Source organism: Zalophus californianus, chromosome 4, assembly GCF_009762305.2.
Source record: "Zalophus californianus isolate mZalCal1 chromosome 4, mZalCal1.pri.v2, whole genome shotgun sequence".
Lineage (NCBI taxonomy): Eukaryota > Metazoa > Chordata > Mammalia > Carnivora > Otariidae > Zalophus > Zalophus californianus.
The window spans coordinates 103,635,596-103,656,769 of record NC_045598.1 but is presented as its reverse complement, the minus strand read 5'-3'; the positions used below and the strand labels follow the sequence as shown (position 1 = coordinate 103,656,769).

The 21,174-nt window shown below is 42.9% G+C and overlaps 1 protein-coding gene across 2 annotated transcripts; it reads right to left on the bottom strand.

Annotated features, from left to right (window-relative positions):
• Nucleotides 1-1,352: 1,352 nt before the first annotated feature.
• CD160 (CD160 molecule) lies at nucleotides 1,353-20,794 on the bottom strand. 2 transcript variants are annotated; one of them, XM_027571108.2, is made up of 5 exons: nucleotides 20,696-20,794; nucleotides 13,411-13,555; nucleotides 12,204-12,530; nucleotides 8,564-8,701; nucleotides 1,353-5,888 (listed from the first exon to the last, which is right to left on the bottom strand). In XM_027571108.2, exons 2-5 carry the CDS (start codon nucleotides 13,475-13,477, stop codon nucleotides 5,881-5,883), a joined length of 540 nt encoding a protein of 179 aa, XP_027426909.1. In that variant the 5' UTR covers nucleotides 13,478-13,555; nucleotides 20,696-20,794; the 3' UTR covers nucleotides 1,353-5,880. The 2 variants fall into 2 exon arrangements, with proteins under 2 accessions (XP_027426909.1, XP_027426902.1); XM_027571101.2 differs by having other exon boundaries at nucleotides 1,353-5,804.
• Between the last annotated feature and the right edge of the window lie 380 nt (nucleotides 20,795-21,174).

Sequence of the window (21,174 nt, the reverse complement as noted above, 5' to 3'; positions counted from 1 at the left end):
GAGAGCCAAAGAGCATGAGAGAGTGGGAGAAGCAGACTCCCCGCTGAGCAGGGAGCCTGGTGCAGGGCTTGATCCCAGGACCCTCAGATCATGACCTGAGCCAGAGGCAGATACTTAGCTGAGCTACCCAGGTGCCCTGAAAAGCCAGTTTTAGTTTGAGTCCAAAGGCAGGAAAAGACCCGATGTCCTAACTCAAAACAGGCAAGGGGAGTTCTCCGTTGCTAGCTGGAGTGTCAGATGTTTTGTTCTAGTTGGGCCTTTAACTGATTGGAGGAGGCCCACTGACATTGAGGAGAGCAATCTGCTCTAATTAGTCTACCTATTCAAATGTTAATCTTATCAGACATACCCTCACAGACACACCCAGAATAATCTGTGACCAAATATTTAGGTACTCCTTGGCTCAGCCAAGTTCACATAAAATTAACCATCACAGGAGGGAAAATAGAAATACACACAGGGAGACAAACCATAAGAGACTCTAAATCTTAGGAAACAAACTGAGGGTTGCTGGAGGGGAGGGGGGGGGTTGGGGTAACTGGGTGATAGACATCGGGGAGGGTATGTGTTGTAATGAGCACTGGGTATTCATAAGACAAATGAATCACAGACCTGTACCCCTGAAATAAATAATACATTATGTTAATTAATTGAATTTCAAAAAATGCACACAGCAGAGTGATACCCATCCCACTTAAGTTTTGCCAGATAAACAGTGTGTCTCTATGAGAAATGTTTGCTTTGCTTGGAGACCTCAGTAATAGGGTTAAAAAGTAGAAGAAATATATATGGGATGAGGGCCAGTTTGCTGTGTGCAACATACCTATTTTTCTTCCTTAACGTAAATTAACCTGGAAGTCTGAGATGCCTCCCATTCTAGGAAGAAACATTGCAGATTCATTGATCTAACACCCCGACATGGCTGGGGCAAAGGGTTAGCTTCTAAGAATGCCTTGCTCTTAAATGTTTCAAACAGTTTTAGATACAGTGCCCAAGGCAGAGGGCTACATAACCCCCGAATTTTATAACTTCATTCCTTTACATTTGGAAGACTTACAGACTCAGGAATCTGGAGCCTTAATAGGAGTCAAAGGAGAGATGATTTAACTCTTGCTGATTGTCACAGAGAATAGGAAACAATTGCAATTTCAGATCTTGAACCCTTCTACTTGAGGCCTTTATATTCATATTAAATGGCCTATGGATTCCATGCAGAGCTAAACAGATTGTTTTCTTTTTTTTTTTAGAGAAAGAGCGCACACACAGGCGGTGGGGGAGTGGGGAGGCATAGCGAGAGGGAAAGAGAGTCTCCAGGTAGGTTACAGGCAGCGTGGAGCCCAATGTGGGGCTTGATCTCACAACCCCAAGGTCATGACCTGAGCCAAAGTCAAGAGTTGGAGGCTTAACTGACTGAGCCATCCAGGTGCCCCAACAGAATATTTTCTTATTCATGAATGTCTTTCCTTCTTTATCTTCCCTTTGTCCACTATAAGTTGAAATTAGAGGGGCGCCTGGTGGCTCAAATGTTAAGTGTCTGCCTTTGGCTCAGGTCGTGGTCTCCAGGTTCTGTGATTGAGCCCCACATTGGGCTCCCGGCTCAGCAGAGAGTCTGTTTTTCCCTCTGCCTCTCCCCCTGCTTGTGCTCTCTGTCTCTCTCAAATGAATAAATAAAATCTTTAAAAAAAATAAAAAATAAATAAAAAAATTAGAGGGAGGAAAACTATTTGTTAGCACATAATTAGAGAGACCTCCTAGAGATTGGTAAACTTACAAGTTGGGAACTGATATAGGGCAACTCCTTGCTGCCTCCAAGTGATGATTGCTTCTGGGATAGTTTCCATAGGGTTTAGTCTAACTCAGGTTCACATGGGTTATCTGGCTGGATAGAACTGGGAAGCTGGGTGGGAAGGGCAGAGTGGTGAACATTTAGCTGAGATCTCCAACATCTTTACAATTTCTAAGCTAATGAGTTGGGAGTAGGAAGAAAGAATAACTCTGGCCTTAAAATTCATTTTCCCTCAAAGTTCCTACTGCCAGTTCTCTGAAAAGCTGGGAATCATGGAAAATCCAGAATGGCAATTTGTCCCTGTTGCTGTAGCTCCTGGACTTTTCCTTACAGTGTTCTAATTTGTAAGAAAAGGGAATTACTCTAGTAGGAGATGTGGAGATGACTATAAATTAAATAGCTACCTTATTATAAATTTTAGTTGTCAACATTTGCAACAGTTGAGCAAGTGCTTATTAGATGTTTTCTTTGAGCAGTACTCTCTCTGGTCCAATAATTAGTTCTCAAATTTGAAGGAAGTTTTCTGGGGAAGAATTTTTTTTCCCAACAGCTCCACTTTGGTTTAATAGCTAATAGAAGAAAAATTCCTTGTTTATGTCTTTGTGTTCCACATTGTGTGTGTGTGTGTGAGAGAGAGAGAGAGAGAGTGTGTGTGTGTGTGTGTGTGTGTGTTCATATATGTACATTTCACAGTAGAGGAAGAAAGGGATGTGGTGGCTATTGGGGGTAAAGTTAGCAGTACAGCAGAGGGCTGGAGCCTCAGTCCGATTCTCTCACTGTAGGCCCTTGTGTTTCCATAGTTCTCTGCTAAGGGGGCACTGTTGGTTGGCTGCCAACCAGACACCCTGCTATATAGTGTGTGGGTAAGGGATTCACTGGAGGTAAAAGCCTAGTCATTTCTAAGGATTGAGGGAAAAAATGGCTTTGAGGGTAGCTATTATCCTCTGTTTCTGTAGTATAATTAGTTGAACTCAAATGCAATTATCTATTGCTTTTTAAATTTTTAAAAAAATTTTTTTAGAAATTACTGTTACCAAATTGACTTTTCTCTTGACCTTCTGCATGCTTCGGTTTCTTTCACTCTGGTATCCACGTGCTCTTTCCTCAAGGAATACAAATGATATCAGTCTTAACAAAAACTAATCTGGAGGGGAACCATAGTTTGTGTATGTTTTAAACAACAATAGAATAGCCTTTTGGGCTTTTTGGAAGAGGGAGCTCTTTAGAGTTGGTTGTTAAGAGCTGGTCTAGGCAGGCCAGTGACATCTGTGAAGGAAAACAGATTTTAGGAGGAGGAACAGGGCTGATGAATAAATAGTAGCATGAGCTACTATTTGGCTTCTGAGGTAGGGAGGTGGGAAGATAAGAGTGCTGTTCATCAGAACAAACCAACAGGGATTTGGGAGTTTGGAGAGCAGACTCTTATTAAGAGTTTCCAGAATGAGTCTCATGTAAGTTCTGAGGCAGGAAGTTGAGAGAACATATCACAAGTGGTCACCCTGCGGGGGGAAATTGTAGCGAACAGTAATGTCAGTGTCTTAGCACTTAGGCCAGGAACCACAGGGCTGCTCTCAGGGTTTAAAGTAGAATGTGTAGAATACAATGTGTACAACTGGAGATATTTTCTAGGATCCAAGTAGAGCCCTTGTCTTAACCAAAGGACATGAGGTTTTGATCTCTCATACCTGCCAGATAAGTGGAATTACAGGCATTCACCTCTAAGATTATATACATACAAACCTTATAAAGTTTTGCCAGAATGCACTTAGTTGGTGTCCACAGAAGTGGAGTCTATGTTTGTTGCCTTTCCTCTTTCAGCTGGGTATCTGTGATTCATGGGATGTAGGCTTGTGTTTCTTTACCTTTTCTAATAAGGTGTACTGTTTTTAAGGTCCAAAAATTATTAGACTCCTCACAACAAGATGATAGTTGTATTTTTAGTATTTTTTTATGAAAAAATACATAACAAAAAGCTGCTGTGATTTCAGTGATGCTTTAAAAAAAAATTTTTTTTAAAGTAATCTCTACACCCCATGTAGGGCTCAAACTCATGACCCCGAGATCAAGAGTCATATGTTCTTCTAGCTGAGCCAGCCAGGCACCCATCAGTAATGCTTTTAAATCAGTTTGTCTTTATTAGTAACACCATAATCTACATCCAGTTGAAATATAGTATATAAATATTTGTAAGATATATTATTTATTCAGGCAGAAGATAGTGCTTATACAGATTCCTTATAATAGTCCATGGCCCCACAGAGGTTCAAATGGGTTGTGAATCACTCCTTTGGATTGAGGTTAAGATGTGTGTTCAGAAAACTACCTATTCATGCATGGAAATTTGTAGGCTTATTTGAAGTCAGTGATACCAATAATTTTTAAAGCCAGAATATGAATATTTCACATTTCTGTTTGACCAAGTCTTGAGATAAGCAGAATACATAAAATGAATTCTTTAGAAATGGGAGTTCTGACTTGCTGTTGCTTTGTTTATTCTACTTAGAGCTAATAGTCCAGTGCTCTTGAATGTCTTAACAAGCTTGGACAGCGGTCATGTATCCTTCTGCAGATTTTTATGTGTAGACTATAATTAGTATAGCACAATAGATGGAACATTTTCTGTAGTAGGATGTGGTGTGGCTTCTTTGTGAGACTTCCAGTGATTGTGTAATGTTGGGAAATTTCAGAAGATTCTTTGAATAGTAAATAGCAAAAGACCTCTCCACCCGTATGAGCTTAAAATTTAGAAACAAAACCTACATAAAACAGGTAGAGAAAGATTAAAGTGAACATAATTTAATGGAGAAAGCTTTGGAGACTTTGGAGTCAGAATTCAAATGGTTGTGGGTTTAAAATCTAGAATCTCAGATTTGATCCTCGGGGCAATGCTATAGAAACAGTAGATAGAGTAGGCAAGATCCCATTTAGAGATAAGTAGACAGAAATTGCGTCTCAAAACTTCATTTGCCTAAGGACACAGCTGGTACATTGAAGAGCCAGGATTTGAATCCAGGTGTTTTGACTCCATGCCTCCTCTTTTTTACCTCCATAAGGCACAAAACCCAGAGCCCTTAGTTTGAGGGTCTGCGCCATCACTAATAAGGGTCTAACCCATCTTTTTCAGCCTTTCTCTCTCTCTCTTCCCACAAACCTTCGCTCCCACATTTGGCAGGTCCTGGCCAAGGATCACAGGTAAGGTGTCCTGTTTCCTTTTGCTGGCTTGCTGTTTAGCTCCAATTAAATTGTCTGTGTCTTAATCTCTTGGTTCATGTAGTTCCTCCTCTCAGGACTACCCTGTCGTTGTCCACCTCCTCTCCTCACCCTGCCCCCATTTAACTATGACAAGAGGTCATCCGTCCAAAGAGAACGACAAGAGGATTTGTGAATTTAGGAGAAAAGAAAAGGCTGCAAATATCACTCTGGGCATTTATTTAAAAGGAAAGAGATATGACCAAAGAGGCTGACGGGTACTCAGTTGGAGCTGGGCGTTCTGCTGTGTGGTGCACCTGGGCACACAGAGCTTCCTCTTCCTCTAGCCACACTGGGGATGCTGTTGAATGCCAGGGTCTCTCCGTTTCTTCACTTTCTTGCCAAGTCAGTCACTGGCTCGGGCTCTCAGGTTTCCTGCCCTACCTATCTTTGCTTGTTTCTTCTCTCTTCTTTCTAGTGCTAAATAAAAGTTTCTTCAAAAAGAATTGGTGTTCTCATTTTGTTTGGCTTGCTTGTTTATTTTACTGTGTTGGAGGAAGGGGGGAGGAAAACTTTTTCTTCAGTACAAAAACACACGTACCACATACTTAATCCAATATTTGAGTGAGAACTGTCCGCCAGCTACTTTTGTAAAAGTTGTTCTTTTTTTTTCTTTTTTGAGTGGTTACAGAGGTGGGAAGAAAGGCAGGTTTGTTATGGCAGTGAGATGGGGAGGTCAAGGAATACATTATTTGTCCCACCTTATATTTCCCAGATTCTTGGCGTATTTAGCATCTCTTCCCCTGTGCTGTTTTCATCTCCGTGTATGCTGTAATGTGAAAGGTAGCAAGGTAAAGAGGTTTATCTTGCTGGAACTTGTTCTTTTAAAGTTTCTGGCACAAGGCTTACAAAGCTGTAGAAAGAAAAAGGAAAGTTTGTATTACTGTCATACAACTTAGATACCTGATGTAATTCATTGTTTGGCCCTGGTGACTAGGGGGGGAACGGAAAGGAAAGAAGGATGGGTATATAAAACCCTTCTCTATAATCAGTTGTATCTTATTGCTAAAAGTTGCAGTTGTGACCTCTAGCAAATCTGACTGGTCTGGTGGAAGTGGGGAGGAAGCCAACCTTCAGTGTCTCCTTGCGGGAAGGTAGGGCAATCGAAGTAGAAATAGATGCCTCCCAAAAAGTTCCAGGTAGGTTTTCCATGTGAAGGCTGACACAGTGATAGGACAGGGATACTCCCTGAAGGTGGTTCCATGAGTTGAGGGAGGCCCAGAGATCCAGGAAACTTCCTATCCTTTTTTTTTTTTGAAGATTTTATTCATTTATTAGAGAGAGGGAGAAGCAAACTCCCCACTGAGCAGAGAGCCTGATGTGGAACTCGATCCCAGGACCTTGAGATCAGGACCTGAGCTGAAGGCAGACGCTTAACCAACTGAGCCACCCAGGCGCCCCTTCCTCATCCTTTTGATAACATATAAGCATCCTAACTTGATGTACGTGATCTCTCTGGGCCTGACAAAGTGTGTGTCCTTTTATTCTACTGAACATTACCCTTTCCATAGTTTTGCTAAGCCTTCAGTTGGGGGAGAAGGATAAAAGGCATCAACTATCCAAAGTTCATTCCCTTAACCTGATTGGAAAGGGGAAAAGAGCTGAGAGAGTTTTTGCTCTAGCATAACTTGGGAGTCAAAGGTAGTAAGTGGTCATAGATTGCATGGTTAGACTCAATTTCCTTTTCAGAGTAGTTGTTTCTGTATGAAGAAATACAATTTATTTTACTAACAGAGTAGCTATCTGAGGGAATTTAGATTCAATAAAGAATTAGGTCTAAAGGATCAGACTGCTTGATATTCACAACTGTCACAGGCTTACATTTGGCATGTCCTTGCCAAGGATCACAGGTAAGGTCCGTTTTCTTTTGATAGTTTGCAGTTAAGAGGCTGGAATAACGGGACGCCTGGGTGGCTCAGTCGGGTAGGCGTCTGCCTTCAGCTCAGGTCATGATCCCAGTGTCCTGGGATAGAGCCCCACTTTGGGCTCTCTGCTCAGTGGGAGCTGCTTCTCCCTCTCCCTGCCACTCTCCCTGCTTGTACTCTTTGTCAAATAAATAAATGAAATCTTGAACACACACACAAACTTAAAAAAAAAAAAAAGGCTGGAATAAGGGAGTGTTAGGTGATCCTATTTGGGAGGAGGCAATCTCAGAATGGGGAGGGTGGTGAGGGAGTTGAGAGAGAAGATACTTGGCATATAGTAGGTAATTACTGAGAGCCCATGGTTTTGGAGTGAGAAGGTCCTGTATTCCTGTGAACTGGAGCAACATTTAAGCTCTTTGTGTCTGTTTACTGATGAGTAATCGGAATGTTTGCCTGGAAGGGTTATATGGGTTAAGAATCACCGTATGTAAAACCTAACCCATCATACAAATTCTTTAAACAAATTAAGAGCTTACTGTGTGCCTGGTACTGTCTTTTTGTTGGGGTAAATGAGACAAAAGCCCCTGCATTATAGAGCTTATATTCTGGTGGCATGCAAACAGTGGTAGTTATTGATTAGAGGAAAGCTTTAAAAAAAGTGGAATTAAGAATGCCAAGGACAGGGGCGCCTGCGTGGCTCAGTCGGTTAAGCGTCTGCCTTCAGCTCAGGTCATGATCCCAGGGTCCTGGGATCGAGTCCCTCATCGGGCTCCTTGCTCAGCAGGAAGCCTGCTTCTCCCTCTGCTGCTCCCCTTACTTGTGCTCTCTTTCTCTCTGTCTCTGACAAATAAATAAAATCTTTTTTAAAAAAAAGAATGCCAAGGACAGGCGGGGCGCCTGGGTGGCTCAGTTGGTTAAGCGTCTGCCTTCGGCTCAGGTCATGATCCCAGGGTCCTGGGATCGAGTTCCGCATCGGGCTCTCCCCTCATCGAGGAGTCTGCTTCTCCCTCTCCTCCTTCTGTGTTCTCTCCTTCTCAAATAAATAAAATATTAAAAAAAAAAAGAATGTCAAGGACAGGCAAAGAGCTGCGTCAGTTACTGATTATGCAAAAATGTAATGGCAAATCATTGTGAGTTCCAATCTCTGTTATCTAATAGGGAAACCTGGTATCTATACTGATGTGATGCTCAGAGAACTCACCTACAAGTGTCTGTACTCAATCTGCCCATCAGCCTTTGCCAAAGATCTGCATTTTTAAAGCCCACCTCCAGACCCAGTCTGACTCTTGCCTTGTTCACCTTCACATAATAGGCAAATATCTGTTGCCTTTACTTGTAGTCTTCCGTTGGCCCAGTGAGTAGAGGCAACTGTATTTATTTATTTGCCTCTTCCACAAGCTCGCTTTCCTAACAGGTCTGACCTCCTATCCAATGGAGAAGGTGTTTCATCCATCTTCCTCTGGTTATTATAAAGTCTTGAGTCCTTTTGGACCAGTTTTGCCCTCATGTTGGTTTGGTGTTTTCCTGTGGACAGCCGGGGCCTGAGCAGCACTTCACTCTCCCACTCTAGGCTTCCTTTCTACATCTCCTCTTGGAGGATAATCAAAATGTCAAAGTGTAGCACCCTCACTGCCTGGGGTGCTTAAGCCTCTTCTGAACATACCTTGAAGGGCCACCAGGCCGGTGACGAGCATCACCCAGGCTTTTTCTCGCAGGAAGTCTGAACCGAGAGCGCCTTTACTGCGACTGAACGCGGGGTGCCCTGTTTGTTTCAATCCTTTCACTGTGTGGTTCCCTGCCTCTGGTTCAAAAGAGAATTAATTATCAGGGGAGGGTTTCAGAAACCACTAATACCTCCTTTGGCGTCATCTCAGAACATCTTCTTTGATCTCCAGGGACAGTGCCCAGCACAATTTATTGCCCAAATAAGTATTTTTTTAACATTTATGGGTAGTGATGATAAGGTACTTAAACAGCGAAAAATAGAGAATCTACTGTGTGTCACACTGGGGATGCAAACAGGCCTACCTTGAAGGAATTTAAAGTCTTGTTAGAGAGGCAGCTGGAACAGCTTAGTCACCTTGGACTTGGGTGCCCCCTCACTTAAAAATCATCTTCCAGAGTGTGTCAAGCAGTTTAGCATAAGTTAAAATCTGGACTTTGGAATAGATCTGGATTTTTATTCACCATTTACCAGCTGAATAAAATTACCCCAAATTACCTTTGAGACGGACTTTTCACATGACAACAGCTGCAACCTCAAAAAGGCCATGAAGATTAAATGAAATAATCGATACATCATTCAGCACAATGCCTGGCACACATGGTAGTAAATATAGTAGTGAATGGTAGACATTGTTTACTGGTACGATATGTGACTTGTCCGCCTTTGTTAGTTTCACCTTCCAAAAGGAACTTTTATCATCTCTGCCTTTGGTGAGTATCCATATGTGCTGACTCTAATACTTAAATATACTGAGGATGAGAAAGGCATTTTATCTTACGGAGCGCCATCACAAGTAGAAGTGCTTAGGGCACATTAAAAGAATGTGATTAGATTATAGACTATATATAGATGAGTTTACAAGGAGCAAGGGCTTTCTTGCTCCCCCCATTCTATTCTCCAAGCTTAGCGCTGTGTCTGTGGGATGCACAATCAATATGAGAAGTGTGAGAGGAATGACAAAAGAGTTTCCCCTAGTGAGATCACCTGGAACAGAGTATTCACATGAATAGAATGAAATTTTACAGAGCCTCCGGTGCAAGGCAAAAGTAATTTAGACTTTGTCCCATGGACAGTGAAAAGCCGTTAAAACTGGTGGTGTGGCATGTACAAATTAGCATTTTAGAAATAGGTCAGCTGGCTGTTTGGTTTGGAGACAGAGATAGTATTTAGAGTTGATGGATCATTTATTAGGTAACAGCTCGGTGCCAGGCCATGAGGTAGGTGTGGGAGGAGATACAACAATGAATAAGACGCGGTCGGATCTCAAGGGGCTTGCCAGGAGATTCTTGGGGATATTTTAAGTGTGAGATGATGAAAACTTGGAAAACCCCTTTGGAAAGAAAGGAATAAAAAGTGGGGAAGAACTAGTTGTACTTAGTAAATGTATGGAGAAGAGAAAAAAATCACCAAGATTTTGACTAAATCATGGGCAGAACTAGGGTCTCAGGTTTGAGTGAGGAGATGGCAGGGCAGTCAGAAGCTAGGAGCCCAGTTGTCAGTGAAAATGTTAAATTGAAACTTAGGAAGAGGTTAGAGCTGGACAAATTGATTTGTGGGTCAGTTCGCAAGAAGGTGCAGGTAAAATCATGAGTGTAAATGCGAACTTGGGAGAAACAATAGGGAAAAGATCAGAGAGGTGAGGAGTGAGTCTTGGGGAATGAATTCTCATGTTTGAGTGGTGAGAGGGGGAAATGGAGACAGAGAAGGAGAGAAAGAACAGCCGGAAAGGCGGGAAAACCTGGGAAGTAGAGAGTCGCAGAAGCCAATAGAGATGGGAGTTTGTTAAGGGAGAGAATGGAAATGCTAGATGCTGCAGCGAGGTCAGAGGGGAAGTCACCAGGAAGCAAGGAGGAAGATATAAATCAATCTAGACTGACGTAGAAAACGTGGATTAACTGCTAGCCATAGGAAATGATTAAAATATTTGTTAAAAGGCTCTGGGCTAGGTTTTTATTTGGGAGGGGGTGTAATTTCTATTTTTCTTAAAGTTAAAATATAGTATTTGAAAGTTCATAAAGAATAATAGCAGTGTCCTTTTTTTCTCCTGGCTTATTTCCCCGGGACAACCACTGTCAACTCAGATGTATCCCTAAATAGTATTCCTAAATAGTATGCTTATATTACCACTTGTTGATGATAAAATTTAGGCATTATCTATTGATTTTCTGTTAAAGAAGATGAAGATATGTTTCTCTTAAACCTCTACGCACTTTCCTTCTCTGCATCTTTCACAAATCATTATATTACACATTGTAGTTAAATTAATGTTTATGTAATTTGGATTCTGTAAATGTTACGTATTACAGAGCCAAGTTGTGTGCCATGATTAGGTTTCCTTTTGTAAAATTCGGTGTTTTCCCTGGAGATGATGATCACTTTTTTTTTTTTTAATCAGGCAGAATTTTCCATATCCATATCTTTACTCCTTCATCCAGTCTGTCACAGGCCTTCAGAAAGATGACCTATCAGTTCTGTTTTCCCCCTCATCAAGATCTTTCAGAGCCCTCTTTCTCTTGTTCCTTTTGGACCAATTGCCTGTTTTGGCCATTTTTCATTCTAGAATTTCCTTATTTCCTTTCCCCTATTAGAGTCCTTACTTTCCTGGATCCCATTTTATCCACTCTGCCTATTCACTTCCTGTTTTTCTGAAGCACACCTCTGGTGGCTTTTTAAGATCACATGGAAGGCAATCTTTTTTTTTTTTTTTTTGGAGTCATTACATGTTCCTCACATTCGATTGGTAGTTTGGATGGATATAGAATTCCAATCAGAACATAATTCTCAGTTTTGAAGGCTTGTTCCTTTGGGAATATAGAAACACAAGAGTCACTCTCGGCTGGGCCTATGAGGAAGTCATATATAAAGCTGAGTCTGGAGTTGACTGTGTTTAGGTTTTGTCTAAGTAGTAACAGAGTAGGGGAGTAGGCACAAAATAAAGGAAATACGCAGGAATGAGAGACCTTACTGCCCCAGAGAGATTGAGACTGTAACTGTTTAGGTTCTGTTGGCTTTCTGGTTTCTGATTCCAGAAACCAGATCTCATGAGGGCTTTATTCCTTTATTCTTGCTTTATTATTTGTTCTTTTTAACCTATGGCAGCTTGAGTAGGTTTCTGTTTCTTACAACTAAATGTTCATTAAGACAACCATCCGTTTTATCTCAAATCCATCTCTGTCACAGCGTGAAGGCTGTGTCTATATTTAGAAATAAAACCACATTTCTGAGAGCTTTCTGAATTAGAATCAGAAAGCCTAAATTTCAGACTTTGATCTGCTTTTACTGGCGCTGGTCAGTGAGACAAATTGAAAAATTGCTTTACCTCCATGTAACCCAGTCTCAGTGTCAATAAAAATTAAATGGTAAGGTTTTTAAAATAAAAGACGAAATGAGATTACTTTTGTATTCATGCTGTGAGCATTTGCCACGGCAGCGGGACTGGTGGGAAATGACTGAGTAATGGGAAGGACTCTTCCCCCAGGAAGACTGCCTATCCAGGACCTGAAGTAACTATTTCTGTCTCTAGCTGTTGACCCTGCTTATTATCTCATCTGCTGGCATGTGGGGTATCAGAGCTTACCTGTGACTAAAACAGAGAAAAAGTGGCCCTGAAGGCGGATTTCTGGCTTCTGGCTTGTGGCACAACACTGGTACCTCCCGCTGTCCGATGGTGTGGTTTGGTTTATGGTGAACACCAACTTAGATGATCTTTCACTGACACCATCTCTCCCAGGATCCCGTTTAAGTCTCAGTTGCTCTAAGCTGGTCTCGGGGAAACAGTCCGAAGACCTGTCCTTGCACAAAAACACTACAACCCCCTCAGCCTCTTCTTTCTTATACTGCAAAGTACAGATCAAGCTTAGTCGTTTTCCTTCCTGGTGAAATGAGCTTTGGATGTGCATGCACCCTGGAATGGGAAGGGGGAAGAATTAGCCATGGGAAGTTTGCTCACACAGACTTAAGTTCACTCACATAGAAGTGTTGAGGCAGAGGTGGGGGCTGCCCAATAGACATTAAATACCACCTCTTAGAAGAGTATTCTGTGGGCTATACCCATATCTGAGGGAGACCTGTAATCCCAGTTATTCGTTAATTCAGAAATGGTTTATATTTTATTTCTACTCCAAATAGAACTTGTATAGGACCTTTATTAAAGTGCATTTATATACATCTAATCCTTGGTATAGCCCTAGAACCATGTACTGTTGTTCCCATTTTATAAACTGAGGTGCACAGTGGTTAAATGGGTTGTTAAAGTTGACATATGTCATATATATATATATATATTTTTTTTTGAGAGACAGAGTGGGGAGGGGAGGGGCAGAGGGATGGGGGGTTGGAGAGAGCAGGCTCCACGTCCAGCATGGAGCCCAATGTAGGGCTTGATCTCATGACCCTGAGATCATGACCTGAGCCGAAATCAAGAGTTGGATGCTTAACTGACTGAACCAACCAGGCACCCCAAGTTGACACATGTACTATCAGAATCTCAAACCTGGATTTCATAAATTTGGAATGTATAAGATCCTGAAAGAATCTTAGGTTGAGGGCCAGATTACCAGGTTCTTGGCAACCCATAGCAGAGGCAGAATGTCTGATGGGGAGGGTAATAGTTTTAACAGAAAAAGAAAAACTATGTTTTTCACCCTTTCATTAGTGTCAAGAGGGAGTGGGTCCTTTTCTTCCCCACCAGAAAAAAAATCTTGGGATCCATCCCTCCTCATGAGTCCAGGATTTTCCCTGATGGCCATCTCTGCTCTGGGGATCTGGGGAGGGGCTGTCCTCACCGCCAAGCTGGATGTCCACAATTGCCAGCAGAGTGGCCAGGGCCAAGCAACCTCTGCCAGGTGCCATCACTGTCCTGCACGTTGTCAGCAGCCGCAGGAACTTGAAGCAAATGTTGGCTCCAGTTATGTCCTTGGCCTCACTTTCCTGAAAGCACATGAGGACTCCTAGACAAGGCCTCCCAGGGCTCCAAGACCATCTCCATGTTCCAGGCACTAGCTTAAGTTGGCTAGAGTCAGGTGGAAGAAGGCTTGGGCATGAGAGTCCAGCTGGCTGGGAAGTGAGACAGTTAATCAAGTGAGGTGTACTGGAGAGAAGAGAGGAGAAAAGAGGGAAGAGACATAGACACTAAATGCTATATTTTCAGAATACTTTTTTCTAAATTAAGTTGTATTACTGGGTCAAAGAATATGAACACAAATTTTTTTCTACTATGTATTATCAGATTGCTTTCCAGAAATATGGTTGAGATTTGGACATTCAGCAAGAATGTGCTTGTCAGCACTGAATATTGTCTTTTACATGTTTGCCAATTTGATGAATGAAAAATTAGATCCCACTGTTGTTTTATTTTGCATTTCCATGACTAGTGAAGGTGAGGATCTCTTCATACATTTATTGGTCATTAGTATTTCCTCTTCTATGAATTGCCTGTTCATATTCTTTGCATTTTTTTTCCAAATCAACTTTCTAAAAAATCAGTTTTTCTCTATATTAGAGATATTACCCTGGCCTTTTTTCTTTTTTTAACAAATATTTTCTCCCAATTCATTGTTTGTTTCTTTCCATCAGGAAAAATCACATCTGTATTGTAGTTAAATACAGTGCATCTATGTTTTAAGTCATCTGCAGTACTCTGTAGTGAACTTAGTCTGTGTGAGCAAACTTCCCATGGCTAATTCTTCCCCCTTCCCATTCCAGGGTGCATGCACATCCAAAGCTCATTTCACCAGGAAGGAAAACGACTAAGCTTGATCTGTACTTTGCAGTGTAAGAAAGAAGAGGCTGAGGGGGTTGTAGTGTTTTTGTGCAAGGACAGGTCTTCGGACTGTTTCCCCGAGACCAGCTTAGAGCAACTGAGACTTAAACGGGATCCTGGGAGAGATGGTGTCAGTGAAAGATCATCTAAGTTGGTGTTCACCATAAACCAAACCACACCATCAGTTTAAGAAAGTTTCCCTCAGGCTAGAGTTACACTTTTTCCCCCAATATTTTATTGTTTTACCTTTTTATGTTTATATCTTCTAATCTTAGCTAAGAAAAATTGTTCTCATGTCAAAAAACCCAAACTGAACCCAAAGCAAAACCAAGATAACACCTGAATTTTCATCATTTGGAAATGGTTGAATAAATTCTGACTCATTCATACAGTAGAATATTATATGTTATTAAAAAGAGTGAGTTTTCTAAATACGAGCCTGAAGGGGGATCAATAATATACCATTATGTCAAAAAAGGCAAATTGCAGGGCTATGCATATAAAATAAATATTTTTATTTTTTTAAAAATCCTCTCTCTTCATATAAGTGTTTTAAAAATATATTTAAACACTTTGGATAGGTAATTACATTCACAGAGTTCAAAGGGCAGAGGTGTACAGTTAAAAGTTTCCTTCCTACTCCCACCCCCAGTGATCTATTGCCCCTTCCCAGAGTCAACCAATGTTGCCTTATTGTGGATGCTTCTAGAGATAGATTCTATGAATATTTAAGAGGCTCCATATTTTTCCTTTTATAAAAAACATCAACAACAACAATGAAGGATAGTATACAGTACACTCTGTTCTACATTTTGCTTTTTTCACTTACCAGTGTGTCCTGTGGAGACCATTCCATAGCAATACAGAAACAGCTTTCCCTCTTTAAATATTGCTGCACAGTAATCATAATTATGTGAATTTATTCTCATAGATTCCTACCAGTGAGGATTTTGATTATTTCTGATCTTTTTATTGAGGTATAATTGACATACATGATATGAGTTTCAGGTGTACAAGTCATGATTTGACACTTGTATACACTATGAAATGATCCCCACAGGAGGTGTAGTCACCTTCATCACCATGAAAATTTACCCCCCAATTTTTTTCTTTTGATGAGAACTTTCAAGATTCACTCTGCCGGCAACCTTCAAATGTGCACTACAGTATCATTCACTGTAGTCACCATGCTGCACCCACATCCCCATGACCGGTTCATTTCACAGCTGGAAGTCTGCCTCCAGACCCTCTTCACTCATTTCCCCCACCCCTCAGGCTCCTCTCCTCTGGCAACCACCATTCTGTTCTTTGTATCCATGAGTTCAGTGGAAAATATTAAAAGTGGTGAACTTTTGGGGGGAAGGGCAGTTCCTGTGGGTTTAGAGGCAGATGAATGTAAGGAGGCTTTTTTTTTTTCTCATTGCATACTCTTTCGCTTGATAAATCTTATCTTATGAATGTATTACTTTTTTTTAAAGTATTTTTATTTTTGAGAGAGAGAGAGAGAGAGAGAGAGAGAATGAGCAGGAGGGAGGGGCAGAGAGAGAAGGAGGCTTCCTGATGAGCAGGGAGCCCGATGCGGGGCTCGATCCCAGGACTCTGGGATCATGACCTGAGCCAAAGGCAGACGCTTAACCAACCGAGCCACCCAGGCGCCCCTAAATTTGTCACAATCCTAAGGAAAACTCCCAGTGGGTCTGGCCCCCAGTGCTGCTGCCCTAGCCTTGACCTCGTGTTCCCTCTCCTATGTGTTGTCCTACTTTCTTTTTTTTTTTTTTTTAAGATTTTATTTATTTATTCGACAGAGAGAAACACAGCGAGAGAGGGAACACAAGCAGGGGGAGTGGGAGAGGGAGAAGAAGGCTTCCTGCGGAGGAGGGAGCCCGATGCGGGGCTTGATCCCAGGACCCCGGGATCATGACCTGAGCCGAAGGCAGACGCTTAACGACTGAGCCACCCAGGTGCCCTGTGTTGTCCTACTTTCATGCTGTTCCATGTCTCCACCAGAAAGTCCTGCTGAGTCTTGAAACAAAACATTGAACTTTCAGTGACATGCTTTTGTGTCTAGCTACAAAGTATTATCTGATTTGAAAAGGAAGATAAAGAAATCTTGCCATTTGCAACAACATGGATAGAAATGGAGGGCATTATGTCAAGCAAAATAAGTCAATCAGAGAAAGACAATTATCATATGATCTCACTCATGTGGAATTCAAGAAACAAAACAGAGGATCGTAGGAAAGGGAAGGAAAAAGAAAGACGAAATCAGAGAAGACAAACCATAAGAGACTCTTAATCATAGGAAACAGGGTTGCTGGAGGGAGGTGAGTGGGGGGATGGGGTAACAGGGTGATGGGCATTAAGGAGGGCACATGATGTAATGAGCCCTGGGTATTATATTAGACTGATGAATCACTGACCTCTACTTCTGAAACTAATAATACACTATATGCTAATTAATTGAATTTAACTAAAAAAGGTAAACTCAAAAAGGAAGATAAAGAAGAATTGCAATTATTCACTTAGCATAGGTTTGTGCTTAAAAGCACAGACTCTGGAGCCAGACTGCTTGTATCTCAAAACTTACTAGTTGTGTCTCAGGCAAGTTTCTTAGGCTCCTGGGACAGGAACTATGCTCAGCCCTTAATAAATGGATATATTTGACAAACACTGAACAACTATGATGTGTCGGGCACCAGAGAGCACAGAGAGATGACTAAAACAGAGGCCGACTCTCTCAGTGATTCTATGCAGCCTCTAGTCAGAAGGACTTGTCTGTAATCTGACTTTGGCACTAACTAGCTGCATAATGTTGGGCAAGTTTCTGAACCTCTCTGAAAAGCAGCTTACTGAGCTGTAAAATGGTGGTAATATTCTCTTCCCAGGATTGTTCTTTGGGTTAAAAGAGGCAACCCATGTAAACTACTACACAGTTCAATGCCAGTATAGTGGCTGGCATAGAGTAAGGGCTCAGTAAATAAATGTTAGCCATGATTATTTTTATGCTTCCTCATATTTGCGGCAATTTACGTCCCAAACACATCCACATCCACAATTGTGTTTAGTTCTTATAAAGCACAGCTATTCTAGTTATTTAGAAAAAAATTGTCACTTTTATTAAGCGTGTGGAAGCTTAGAGAGGTGTGTGAATAGCTTAAAATCACAGCTTCTAAGTGAAGGAGCTAGGATTGTTAACTCCCAAGTTATGCAGGTCTGTCATGTCCTTTGTGCCTCTTCTCACAGCTCTCCAGCCATTCAGGAACAGCTGCAATCCAAGGAGGGCTGTGCTAACAGTAATAAGGTCACAAAGTATACCAAGGAATAGGAAAGAAGAAATTCTGAATGAGAGGTCTGGAAAGGCTGCAGGATGGGAGTGCAGTTGGGCCTTGACAGATGTTTGCTGACTATGTGGTGAGGTAAGGTGGGGAATGGGCTGGGGAGATTTGTCTTCCAGCCCCGGCTGTGCATTAGCTAGCTCTAGGATATTGAGAAGGTCATGTCCCTTCTCTAGGTGTGTTCCCTGAGGGACTGGTGCAGCGGGATGGGACGGGGCGGTGTAGGAATTGCTTCCAAGCAAAGAGCTGCAGAGTGGTGGGCAGGCTCACAGGCGCTGATGCAAGTGGCCGGGCTTTGTGGTGCCTAGGGCCGAGCTGAAGCAAAGCGTGTAAGTTTATCGTGGGCCGTTCAGGAGGCCTGGGGCAGGTGGCGGCCCTGGGGAACGGATGCTCTTGGAGTAGGTGACCTTGGTGCCTGGAGGAGGAACACCCCGGTGTGATGCAGGCAGGGCTTGGTGGAGCCGGCACCGCCGCTTCTGCATTGTGACCACCAGAGGGCGCTGCCTTCTAGTTGAAGCCGGAGATGGCCCGTGAGCCGCCGGGGCGCGGGGTAGGGCGTGCAGGGTAGCTGGGGAAAACCTGAACTAGTACTGGAGGTGTGGGCGGTGCAAGATCCGGTCTGGTGGGTCCCGAGGACGCAGTCTGTACTAGAGGCGCAACTGGCCCTCCGTAGCGGGAAGAGGTGTTGGGGAGGGAAGTGGGGGGACTTTCTGGGTCCACGAGCTAGAGACAGGTCTCCTCTTCCTCATAAAACGTGGCGAGCCCTGGAGTCGGCAAGGATGAAGGTCCAGCTTAGGTTGGCATCGTCACCTTTCAGCCTTCCCCAGGGCCCCTGAACTATGATGGGTGCCTAGGAACCCATGGACTCTGAGGATGTGCCTTTGGAGGTAAACACCCGCCATCTCCCCAACCTTATAAAGCGGGGGGCACCTGGAGTCTCAGACTCAGATCCAAGCTTCGTGCCAACTGGGGCACGTTACCAACCTTTCTCAGCCTCACCTTCCTCTTGTGTTTAAAGTTCCCTCCCATGAATGTTGCGATAATTAAATGACACATGGATCTGTGCCCGACGTTTTCTGCGGAGTGTGGACCCACTGCTGGTGGGTACAAGACGGTAAGGAAAACACTCTTCTCTTTGCTACTAAAGCCCAGATCTAACCTCTCAGAGGAGCTGGAAGGCTAACAATCAGCTTCACAAATATTTGTTTACAGACACCCATTTGCAGATCTCCCACCAAGTTGAAAAAGATGCCCCAGACCCAGAGATGGGATTTCATCAACCACCACAACCCCAACTTCCTTAAAGTAGGAACAGATTAGTAAGCAAATCGAAGTTAGCCGCCGGAGGCCCTTGGAGCACTTGCCTGCTTTCTCAACCTTGCGGCTCTTACCCCCTTGACACATAGAGCCTGGCTTCTCAACCTTAGCATTAGGGCACCAGAGGCAGCTTTGGTTGTCTGGTGAAGCCTGTGGATCCCCTTCTCAGAATAATACTTACAAATTAATAAAATAAAATATAAAGGATAACAAAGGAAACATTGTATCAGAACAGTTGTCTAAACATTAGAACATGTGATAGAGTAGTATAAGTGCTTCCTTAGATCTAGCATCAGTAAAAATCTTAAAAAAAAAAAGTAATTATTGTAACTTCATAGTAGTGATGAGTGTATGTGACATTTTGAGAAACCTGTAACAACTGTAATGAGATTTGAAAATATTTTGATTTCTATTGATGGCAAATTCTATTGTGGTTTGTTGCATACCTTCATAACTGAAGCAAATGCTTGCTAACTTTCAGCTAGAAACTGGTGGAAGTAAAGATATGTTTCCCCCAGATTCACCAATCCCGTGAATGGACCCCCAGTGCAGAACTCCTGCAGAATAGGCTCCTTGTTTTGCAACTAGGGAAACTGAGGCAACCAGATCTCCTGATTTTTAGATGAAAGGTCTTCCACTAAAGTGCATAACTCTGGAAATTAGAGGAAAACTTTCTTCTTCTTTTTTTTAATGCGGGGCCTGAATTCATGACCCTGAGATCAAGACTTGAGCTGAGATCAAGAGTCGGTTGCTTAACGGACTGAGCCACCCAGGTGCCCCAAGGAAAACTACTTTTTTTTTTTTTTTTTTTAAGATTTACCCATTCATTTTAGACAGGCAGGGGGAGAGAGAGGGTGGAGGGGTGGGGCAGGGGGAGAGGGAGAGAGAGTCTTAAGCAGACTCTATGATGAGCGTGGAGCCTACACAGGCTGATCCCATGACCCCAAGATCACAACCAAGAGTTGGATGCCCAACTGACTGTACCACCCAGGCATCCCATGGAAAACTATTTCTAAACCATTCTTTTCACTCTGGAATTCCCAAGTTTACTCTGCCAAAATATGCCAGTTGGCCCGAAGCCTCTCTTGTTGGCATCACCCCCAGAGCATAGATCTGGGATGTAAACTTCCCTCAGGGATGCCTCATAGGACCAGCCTGAAGCTCCATGGAGCCCAGTGGCTTGTCCTAGGCCAGGCTTTGAGGGATCCAGAGGAGAGTGGGTCCAAGACTTGGTAACTTTCCTCTGGTGACTATCTCCTTTTTACTGATAAGAATGACCCTTTGTGATTCATCCCCCACGAACACTGAACAAAAGAAAGTGGCCTGGAGGATTTAGAACAGCATAAGAGATTTATGCTCGGTTAGGTATGTTACTTCAAGGAGCTCGCCTGGATTTCCCTCCCATGAACACACAGTACAGTTCTTTCCCAGTTGAGGTAAGTGTCAGAATGGGGCTTGTATCCCTGGAAGCCTACTGGGGAAGAGCGAGCATGGTGGCTCGGCTCGTACTTCTCTTTCTAGGGTCCCGAGGGTAAAGGGCATTGCAAAAATCAGGGGTTCTCAGGGACCTCACTGGAAGCCTGTCCTTACCTGAGTGGTTCTGTCAACTGTCCCATCCCAGTTCCCGAACCCCAGATCCCCAGTGGGTCTCATTACCTTGGGACAGAAGTTCTTCTTTCTTGCTCTCAGCCTGGGGGCTCTGGTGAAAGCACTTTGAATGAGCTCTCAGCCCCTGACTTGTTCTTTGGTCGTCTCCCACTTCCGTCATTGCTCACACCTTCATTACTGGTATATATGGTCTTTGAAAACCACAGCATGGGTTTTTGTTGCAATCAGGGGTCTTCCTGCCTCTCTCTCTCCTCCACCCCCATCGTGAACTTTTTTCTTCTCCACCTCATTCTCTGCAGCTTTCTCCTTTTCCTCGTCCTTTTTTGTGTGTTAGAGACAGACTCTATCTGCTGAGGGGGCTGAGAAAAAGCGCTCTTTGAAATTGTTTTCTTCACCTTGGGGGACAAAGATTTTTCACTTGGTAATTCATAATGAGGATAAGACTGATGATAGAGCGTGTGCTCTTAAGTATAAAGAAGGGTATCAAGTCTTTTCCTGAGGGAAAGGACAGAACAGAGTAGAGAGCA

What these genes read in the sequence shown, in the direction of transcription:
- CD160 (XM_027571101.2), bottom strand. Translation starts at nt 13,477, where the DNA reads ATGGCACCTGGCAGAGGTTGCTTGGCCCTGGCCACTCTGCTGGCAATT. An exon ending in TTTCTCTGTTTTAGTCACAG is followed by an intron (nt 8,702 to 12,203) that starts GTAAGCTCTGAT and finishes CTTTTGAACCAG; the next exon opens with AGGCAGGGAACCACACAGTG. An exon ending in CGGCCTGGTGGCCCTTCAAG is followed by an intron (nt 5,805 to 8,563) that starts GTATGTTCAGAA and finishes TTCACATTACAG; the next exon opens with CATACACGGAGATGAAAACA.